At 31.0% G+C, this 10,773-nt stretch overlaps 1 protein-coding gene across 1 annotated transcript; it reads left to right on the top strand.

The window, feature by feature from the left end:
* Positions 1–8,268: 8,268 nt before the first annotated feature.
* LOC137813449 (stearoyl-[acyl-carrier-protein] 9-desaturase 6, chloroplastic) lies at positions 8,269–9,819 on the top strand. Its single transcript, XM_068615706.1, has 2 exons — positions 8,269–8,914; positions 9,147–9,819. Exons 1-2 carry the CDS (start codon positions 8,330–8,332, stop codon positions 9,711–9,713), a joined length of 1,152 nt encoding a protein of 383 aa, XP_068471807.1. The 5' UTR covers positions 8,269–8,329; the 3' UTR covers positions 9,714–9,819.
* The last annotated feature ends 954 nt before the right edge of the window (positions 9,820–10,773 follow it).

Raw genomic sequence — 10,773 nt, 5'->3', positions numbered from 1 at the left:
CACCATATTTCTCCTGTTAAGGAAAGGGTGGACAATTTCGCTTTCTTCCCTTATTTTTAACTCTTGTTATTGAAGAACGGAACAGTTGGTATGCTTCTGACTCTGAGTTGTGCTGTATTTTGTCTGCAAAACTCTTAATGGATTTTGGTTGTTTTGTTTTGTTTCATTTACAGTTTTTAAAAATAGAAGTGGCCTTTTTATTGGGAAGATCTAGATCCATTTATTTTTAACATATTTTGGAATATGGAATAAAATCAATGGCCATTTTACTGGAATGAATTAATTCAAAGATTTAACGCTTGTAGGAATTAATTTCCTCATGGAAAGTAAATGTTTAGTGGGAAGTAATTCCTTAGAGGAAATTTAGTACCCAAGTCTAAATCAAGTTTAATAAGATCAGAATTGGTGTTTATTCAATTTCTTGTGTTTCTATTTTTATATTATTTTCACCTTTTTGTCTTTTGTTAGGAGTTTGATGTTCAATTTGAGATCACATAGCAGAAATTATCATTACGCATTAAAGGATGGGTTTAATTGCTTGGTTTGACATGTTAAACTCAAATTCTTGTTACTGTCAGCAATTGTTGCATGAATATGATTGGTACAAGTGGAGAAGTTTGTTAATCAAGACCTAATCAAGAGTACTGAATATTGAAGTTTTAGTTTAACTTTATTGTATTATTTATAACTTCCATATTTCAATGAGTGTGAATCATGCATCTAGCATTAGTTAAAATAAGAATAAACATCACATTCCTCGTTGACACTTATTTAAACTTTAGTGTTTTTTAAAAATATTTAAAAAACTTCAAATACAATATAATCAATTATAATTTAATATAATTAATTATTATTATTGGTATAATCAATTATTTTTAAATTAGTTTCAAAATGTAAACTCACAGTTAATCAATTATTATGAAATAATCGATTAAGTTGTTGTTTGGATTCAAAATCATTTAAGAGCAAAATAATCAATTAGGTGAAGATATACTCATAATTGTTATGAGCATTTAATTGATCTTATGATTTAATAATTTATTCTAGTTGTGTTTCCAACTCATTTAGCTAGGAATGACTAAGTTAAGAATACTCAAGGGGTTACTAAAGAGTTACGAGCTTAAAGAATATTGTAATGTACTTCATAATAGTAGTCTACCTAGTTGAACTTGACTTGTTAGATTAAGAATTGAATGTACATATTTTCTCCCTCTTATCTCCTTTACTTTGCATGTTACTATCATATGCATTAATCTAAGAAGGAGATTTATTGTGAGAGTACAAACCTAAAATGGTTTCATTAGAACTTCTTCTAAATGAGTATTTAATTTGTACTTATGATGTTTGACCAAATGAAGAAACCATGATCTAACCACTTGTGAATCATTAATCAAGTGATTCAAATGAGTTGCATAATTTGCATCTATCTTGACCTCTTAGAAGAAGAAGAAGTTGAGTTCAAAATAAGTTTTTTTGAATTGACAAAAAATTTCTTTGTTTGTTGAGACTGATCATCTATAAATCTCTTATGAAAATATACTTTACCATCTCAGTCTATTGCTACAAATTTGTGCAAATCAAACTTGCATTAGTTAGTTATGATCTATCAAACACAAGAATTACAATGAGAAAATACCATAGACACAAAGATTTAGTAGGAGTTAGTTGCATCTGACATGATAGATCAAACAAAGTAAACCATCATTTGAGTACCGTCATTCAAACGATATTTACAAAAGGTTTTTAAATTTAATTCAATCACAATTCAACCTTCCCTTCTTGTGATTTCCTTGTTTTCACAACTAGTATCTCTTAAGAGTTGTTAAAGATGTTTAGTTCATATCTTGTGTGATTACATGTTTCTCATGTGAAGTGTGATTGCAAGATTTTGAAAGTAATCCCTCTCATGTTGAGTTTTTGTAACTAGACTGAGTTGATTGTAACTAGACGTAGAATTAGGCAGATTGAAAATCTTTTGTGCATTTTCTTTTGCCTACCTCTTGATATATTTTTTTTATTTTTGAAAAACTAACATTTTATGATTTAGATACTCACAATTAATACCAGAGCTTGCTTTTTTGTATGGTTTTTCAAACTAAAAAGAAATCTTGAAATGGTTGGACAAAACAATGTTGAAGTTACTAGTGTTGTTATATTTGATGAATCCACTTTTAAATAAGTCTTGAATATTTTTGAAGAATTAGTTTTATCTAGAGTGTGAGTTATGTTATTTAATTTGAATATTTTTTCTCTTTGTGATTAGTTTGATCTTTATAAGTACTTAAGAAAGCTAATTTAAATCTTGGTTATAACTTATTTTTGTTGAAGGATAATTTTAATTGATTAAAAGATAGTTTAATCCATTAAAATGTTCTTATACGAAGTCATAAAAGACTGCAATGGATATTTTAATTGATTACATTGTTGGTTTAATTAATTGATAGCACTTTAAACCATAAGTAGTTTTAGAAGGAAGTTTTAATAGGTTAAAATGAGTTTTTAATAGATTAAATTGCCTATGTTTTTAAAGGATCTTTATCAATCTATTTTAACATATTGAAATAGTGATTTAATACATTCTTTTTACTAGTACATGAAATCTATATAATTCTCTTTCTTAAATCTTTTTCAATATGTTTTTTGAAGTTTGAATTTTAAAAACACCTTAAAAAAATGAGAGAGTATTCTTCTAAGTCTACAAACTTTTTTCATGAGTTTTCCTTAAATGTTCTTGGGATAAATCTTTTCAGCCAAAAGGAATCCACATGATTTTTCTAATCTAGTTTGACCTTGTTGTAATCCAAGTGATATTGTTTTATTGTATACTCTTTGTTTTTATGGTTCTTAGTTTGGTTTAAATAGGGTTTCTAGTTACAATTTTGTAATAGTGGTAAAAGAACATTGGTGTATTATTCAAAAGTGTTCTTGGTGTGTTGTGTAATTGTATGTTTGATTTAGTGTGAGCTTGACTGATGTAGCTAGGCAATTGGATGTAACTCTTGAAAAAGAGTGAACCAGTATATATCTTTCTCTCCCTTTAATTATGAAACTGCATTAATCTTGTTCTTGTTGTAGCTAAAATTTTCACTTGTTAAATGATTGTGTCATATTTACTTCAATTGATTAATTTTGCAAGAGAATAATTCTAAATCTTCAAAAGTTTCTAAAAATCTTGATACAATTCATCACCTCTTGAGCTCAACCTCCCTTCTAACAATTGGTATTAGAGTTGGTTCTTATAAGATAATCAAGATTTAATCATGTTTTCTAAAAAATGGCTAAGAACAAGTTTCCTTTTGTTGAGAGTGCTTTTATTAATAGATCACCTATGTTTGGAGATGTTAATTATCAGCTTTGCAAGGTTAGAAAGAAGATCTTTATTGAATCATTCGACAAAGGAATCTAGGATGCAATTATAAATGGATATTTTGTGCCTAAACATGTGATTAACAATGAACTTATTGATAAACCTTGGTCTGAAATTGTGAACAAGAAAGCTCAATATGATTGTATGACTAAAAACTTAATCACTTATGCTTTAAATCTTGGTGAGTTTTTTTAAGATCTCTTAGTGTACTTTTTCTAAGAAGATGTAGAACATCCTATAGGTCATACACGTAGGAACTTCTTATGTGAAAAGGGTTAAGAAACATGCCTTGATCCAAGAATATAAGCTTTTCAAAATGCAACGGGGACAAACCATAATAGATGTTTAGAAACGATTTACACATATTATAAACCACCTAATTGGCCTAGGGAAGATGTTTGACAAGGAGGAGTTGAACATCAAAGTTCTAAAATGCCTTGACAGATGCTAGTAGCCTAAAGTGACAACAATTTCAGAATCCAAGGATTTGTCAACTTTAACCATTACATCACTCTCTAGAAAATTAAGGCAACATAAGCTAAAATCGATTGAATGAGCAAGAGAGAAATGACAAGAAAGTTAAGAGCATTGCACTTAGGTTTGTAGTGAAGATGAATCAGATAATTACAATGATTCTAAAAGTTTGAACCCACTGACTAAGAAATCTGGGAGATTTCTGAAAAAGAGGACTAAAGACAAAAATTTTGTAGTGGACTTAGCGACAATTAATGATTCTCGCTTAAAAGATTTTTGCTAAACCAATATAAAGATTTGTGAAGACTGACTTAGTAAAATCTTGTTAAGGTTTCTAGACCTTCTGATGTTGTAAATTGCCTAGTAGTTTAAGATAATATAGTGGAATGAGATCTTTTGTCTTAATCAATCCATATTTTTTTTTATCAATGTGTTTGTCTTCGGAGCATCTGATGGTATCAAATCGTCTACTTTGCATTAGATTATAACTTCCTTCGTCTGCCATCAAAGATTCAACCCACTTAATGCTTTAAGTTCATTAGTGGAAGCATTGTTTAACTTTTCCATTAGTTTCATCCTGATTTATGAAAATTAGTATGAAAGTTATTTATATATAAATAAGACCTTATTTTAACAGGTTTTTTAACTAAGGTTTGTGAGTTGAATTGTATATTAGAAAATTGTTAGTTGAGTGAGAGTTACTAAGAGAGAAACTTCGAATAATCTCTATGTGATAGTGAAATTTTGTCATGGATGTAGATTGAAGTCTATTAAAACTTTAATTGAATCACGTTAATCTTTTGTACATGTTTGTTATCCTTCTAGTAGTATATTATGGATTTTCTCTATTATCATTTTTAATCATTTATGTGGTAAACTGATAAGTGAATTTGTTTGAGTTCTGATGACAACTCAAATATTAAACATTAACATACATTGCATGTTGCAAGTTTGTCTTTTCTTGAATTTCTACTATAGTTTATGTGAAGACACTTTTATTCGGAAAAACTTCATTTCTTGTAATATCACCACATTATGCGTAACTAGTGCTTTAAAATATATAACTTCTTTTAATTTTTTGTAATAATAACTTATTATTGGACTATTCTAAATAACTCATAGTTTCCTAAAAGTCAGCCATAATTTTATTTCATTATAACATTCTCTAACTTGACTCTTCTTTCTTTCTTTTTTATTAATAATTTAATAATCACAATTTTCTCAATAAATTTATCTATATACCAAATTGTTTTTGCCGGTTGACCTGGTCGCCGATTGACTCTGGGAACAAACTGTGGTTCTATCTATCTCGTTGGAGTCTGCTCTTTCCTTTGGATGTTGGAACGCAGCTCCGTTTGAAACAGAGGGACCCCTACCTGTTGATTGCACTCTGACAATCAAGTCATTACAAGGCTTATAGAAGCAGTAAGTAAGCAAGTAGTTTCAATCTTAGAAATAGTGTACCTTTACCAGGGATCTCGAGTCCCTTTTATAGACTACTTTTAGGTTACTTCTTGTAACAACCCTCTCTCACGAGAATCTTATCTCGAGTGAAAGCATGTTTAATGGGAGGAGAGTCTCTTACAATGCGCACAATCTTAGCCGGAAACTGCACAAAATCTTATCTCCTTGGAGTGCATAATCTTAACAGAATGGCCGCCAGGATACCAACTCATGTACCAGAATTAGGGGTCCAATATGAACATTGTAGGTGTACAAGCCTCTACATACCGTGCATGCAACTTATTCATGCAAACCCTAACGCTCTTGGACTTAGGCTTTATAGATAATGTTTTACTTGTGCTAGACCTGAATGTGCTAAACACACCCTTAGGCCCATTAACACTCTTTGTTGAGCTGACCAGGACTTATACGCGTTAAGTATATGAATGAAAGTCAATGTACGCATACCTGAAGCCCACTCATGTGGCCCATCAACTCGACTTGACGACCGAACTGACCTATTTGACACAGATGTTGATGTCCGATCGCGCGAACACTGAACTGAGCGCTCTGGTCCAATAGACAAATAAATTCATTTCATTGATTTTTCTTTAGCATGGACAACAACGCAACCATATTCAATTGTAGTATGTTTTAATTGAATTCAATACCTCTCGTTTTTTTCCTACTCTTAGAAATTGTACCGGGATTATTACAACTTAGTTTTCTAAACAATATATATAATAAATGGTAAGTGAGTTTACTAAAAATGTTAAAGTGGAAATTAATGTCAGAGTGAAAGATAACTTTCTTTTTAAGAAAATTACATAAACAATCACCACGTGTTTGTTGAGATTAGACACATTGAGACAAAAATATTTTTCTAAAGAGTAACAAATACAGAAATTAGACACTTTCATTCTTACATCCAAATAAGAAAGAGATTTGTTCTTATGTTTACATTTCCAATAATAAAGAAATTTTTATTATATGATAAACAAATACTCTGACAAGATTAACAGATAACCGTGAAACACTCATGTCTATAGATTTTTGAGTTTATTATAAACAAACAACTTAACAAAAAAGACTACAATGAGAAGGGAATGAGACAAATCAAGTGGACCATCAAAATAATTCTATTTTAAGCCATCTTTGTTTCCAAAAGAAGATTTGTGCAAGTGAGGAAGATTGAATAAAGCACAAAAATCAATAAATAAAAAACTAATTAAAAATAGAAAATGAGGAAAAAAAGTATGAGTGCTCTTTCTTGGTAATTATACAAAGATTTGTAAGGAATGTAACTATTAAATATATTATATGTTTTTATTATATATATATATTTATAATTATTATATTAAATATATATTATATTTTAATATTATTAATTCATTAATATTAATATGTATATTATAATAAAATAAAATAAAATAAAATATATAATATAATATAAATAATTATTATTATTAAAATAATAACAAATATATAAAATAATAATGATAAATATTAATAATAATTTATAAAATAATATTAAAAAATTATAAAAATATAATTTTAATTACTGTTATTACATTTATTCACAAATTTTTATAAATTTTTCCAACAGAAAATAAAAATTAGGAGATGATATAGATCCCATCCTATGATGATATATCATCTTATCTAACATTCTACTTTGGACACCTAAACATATTCTCTCTTGATTAAAAAATATTTTTAATTAGATTATTTTAAATTTTAAATTAAATATTAATTATTGTATTTCTAATTTACCCTCAAATAAATTAGATACTTGTATATAGTATAGATCAAATTAACATATTTAGTAAGGAAGTGAAGTTATTTTAATAAGTGACACATTTATTGTGATTCTTTATTTAGGTTAAAAACCCGTAAAATTGCAATCAAATTTGGAATGGATGAAGCACCATCATGTAATCATTTTAGGATAGAAATTAAAATTAATAATTTTTATATTGTTTTATATTTTTTTACTAGAAAAGAAATGCAATATTTAAATATAAGAATATATATATATATATATTATAAATATGTGCAAATAAAGCTAACATATAAAATATTAAATTGTACAGGATATTTTTTACTATAAATTACAGTTATTTTTATCTTAGTTACAATTTTAAATAGTAATATTGAGTAAATGTTTTATTTTCATATTTTGTTTTCATCCTGATAAAATAGAACTTACTGTTCTTTTTTCCTGTGTGACCCAAAATATTCTTCATATATTTATTATTGTTTTAAAATTACTATAATAAATATTAATAATAAATATAAAAATTTATAACCAAAATAAATATTGTATAGATTTCTTTTGTTTATATGTATATCTTTTAATTTATATTTTAAAAGCTTGTCTAAATTTAAAAGTTCTTATATCATAGAAACCTCTTAAAAATACTAATGAAATAATGCATTCTATTATACATGTTGTATAATGAATATTTCAATAAAAAAAGTATTTATTAATTTATCTTTACAAGCTTTACATGACTACCAGAACTGTTTAGCATAAATAAAACAAAAGAATAATAATGAAAAGACTAAGAGAAATGAGCTGGCAAATTGAAAGAAGCCCACAAAGATGAAAAGGATCCACAGAAAATTCACTGGTTTCTGTGTTATTCTACCAAAACCACAGCACCCCCAGTTTTACAAATCCAAATCCTCCATATTTATTTAATATGAAACTTTTTGTATTTTCATGCCCCTCAACTATTCTTCAATTACCAAACTACCCTTCCCTATGTACCCAACACTACCCTTAACAATTGTCATTCTTTTCTTAACCAAAACTACCCAACCTATCTAAACACAACTTCTCCATCTATGTAAAGTCAAATTTCCACACAAAAATTGCATAAATTTCAAAACAACTTCAAAATTCAATATGTGGCATTCTTGAAATTATGAACAAAAACAAGGACTTATTTCTACTCACACCCTTTACAAATATCTCTCTCTTCTAAGCAGCACACACAGTTTCACTGAAAGTGAGTCTAAGCCCACCACATCACCAAAACCATGCAGATACGGCCATGCCACTCCATCACCACTCAAACCGTTGTTCCACCGCTTTATAGGAATTCATGCCACCGCCACCTCTTGCCACCATCCAGTGCCGCCGTCTCCACGGCGGCGCTGAAGACTCGGAGGACCCACTCAATGCCTGCGGAGAAAATGGAGGTTTTCAAGTCGTTGGAGGGGTGGGCCTCGGAATGCGTGCTACCACTGTTGAAGCCCGTGGAGCAATGCTGGCAGCCCCAGAACCTGGTTCCTGACTCAACACTGCCGTTCGAAGAGTTCAGTGAGGAGGTGAAGGCCCTTCGCGAACGCACCAAGGAGCTACCTGACGAGTACTTCGTGGTGTTGGTGGGTGACATGGTCACCGAAGACGCGCTTCCCACCTACCAGACTATGATCAACAACCTCGACGGGGTGAGAGACGAGTGCGGAACCAGCCCAAGCCCGTGGGCTGTGTGGACCCGGGCCTGGACGGCAGAAGAAAACAGACACGGAGATTTGCTCAGAACTTACTTGTACCTCTCTGGTCGCGTTGACATGGCTAAGGTTGAGAAAACTGTCCATTACCTCATCGGAGCTGGCATGGTAAACAAATCTTTTTATTTTCAATACCCTTTTCACTTCACACATGACACTCATAATATCTTCCACCATACAAGTAAAAAGTTGGATCCTTCTTCATCTATAGATATTTGCTTCTCTTCATTGAAAGTTTCAAGCTTTGAAGCTTCACGTACAATTTTTTATATACAGTAACATGGCAATTGGACCCTTTTGCGAAAAGTTGCGGATTATGGTTTGATTTTTTGATTGGTAGGACCCTGGAACAGAGAACAACCCTTATTTGGGGTTTGTGTACACTTCATTCCAAGAGCGAGCAACTTTCGTGGCGCACGGGAACACTGCACGGCTTGCGAAGGAAGGGGGCGATCCAGTGCTGGCACGCATATGCGGGACTATCGCTGCGGATGAGAAACGGCACGAGAATGCATACTCGAGGATTGTGGAGAAGCTTCTAGAAGTGGACCCCAGTGGGGCAATGGTTGCTATAGGAAACATGATGGAGAAGAAGATTACAATGCCGGCACATCTTATGTACGACGGGGAAGACCCTAAGCTGTTCGAGCATTACTCTGCAGTGGCCCAGCGAATGGGCGTGTACACGGCCAATGATTATGCAGATATCTTGGAGTTTCTAGTTGGACGGTGGAGATTGGAGAAGCTGGAAGGTTTGACGGGTGAGGGAAAGCGGGCGCAAGATTACGTGTGTGGGTTAGCGCCTAGGATTAGGAGGTTGCAAGAACGCGCCGATGAGCGAGCGCGTAAGATGAAGCCGCAGAGTATCAACTTCAGCTGGATCTTCAATAGAGAACTGCTTTTGTGAAATTTTGTGTGAGATCCTTTTTTATTTAATTTTGGCTTGTGCTTGTAATAAATGGAGACATGGTTGTTTTGGTGGATACATAACTGGTAGGACTTTTGGTATGTCACGTTTGGTTTGAGAGTAGCTTAGCTTCCCAATGTTTATTTAAAATCTTATACTTCAAATATCATATTTTTGTAATTAACACTAAGCAAAACCATGTTCTATTTCATCATGGTTTGCTCCATGATGACTTTATGGAAGAGTTCTATTTTTCAAGACTTTTAAAACAAAATGCTATTCAATTTTCATTCATCAATCAATCAAAGCGAGTATAAGGGAAGGTATCTCTTATAGTTAGAGGAGCTTTATTACATACACTTAGAATGTGCAAATGCAGTTGCACTTAGAAATTTGTGACTTCATACCATCTAATCAGTTCTTTGATTTTTTATTTTTCAAGGGTAAGTTTCAATACTCTTACACTTATTCCTTCATCGTTTGGGTGTGTAGTGCGTGTTCCACTCTTTGGGTTGTTGACTCCTCAAGCTAGCTTAATCCTAATTAAGCTTACTTGTACATTTATTTTTTTACATAAAGAAAAATCATAATTCCTATACAATTTTTTACTTATTTTATTTACACAAAGCTTACTCTTACACATTTATAGAACTCTAAGAAGAAGGAAAAAACTATTAAAATTCTATAAATGTTGATTCTCCTCTAAAAGGTCTTATCTTTCCCCATTCCACTTAGCCAAGGATGTCGTGACTCTATGGTTTTCCTTCAGATCCCATGTCCTCATATTTGAATGAAGCAACCAACTTTATTTATTCACCTTTTGTTTTCCCCTCCAAGATCAAAGATCAATTTACATAAAACAACAAACAAAACTATAATCAATTTCTTTATGATCAGTGATAACTTTCAATTTTGTTGTATTTATTTAGCCTAATTGAATTTTCTTGGGATTTGTTTGATCTTATTTACTGTTTTTATATTAGATTTGTACTTTCTGTGAAATAAAAGAGTTTCTATCAAAATGACTTGTAGTTTATATTTTGCCTTAACCATCTAATGT

Source organism: Phaseolus vulgaris, chromosome 1, assembly GCF_000499845.2.
Source record: "Phaseolus vulgaris cultivar G19833 chromosome 1, P. vulgaris v2.0, whole genome shotgun sequence".
NCBI classification, from domain to species: domain Eukaryota; kingdom Viridiplantae; phylum Streptophyta; class Magnoliopsida; order Fabales; family Fabaceae; genus Phaseolus; species Phaseolus vulgaris.
Note: the sequence above shows the minus strand (reverse complement) of the source record. Positions and strands in the feature narration are given on the sequence as shown.

Coding starts and splice junctions, on each gene's coding strand:
- LOC137813449 (XM_068615706.1), top strand. CDS start 8,330: ATGCAGATACGGCCATGCCACTCCATCACCACTCAAACCGTTGTTCCA. Junction 8,915..9,146: donor ACCTCATCGGAGCTGGCATG/GTAAACAAATCT, acceptor TTTGATTGGTAG/GACCCTGGAACAGAGAACAA.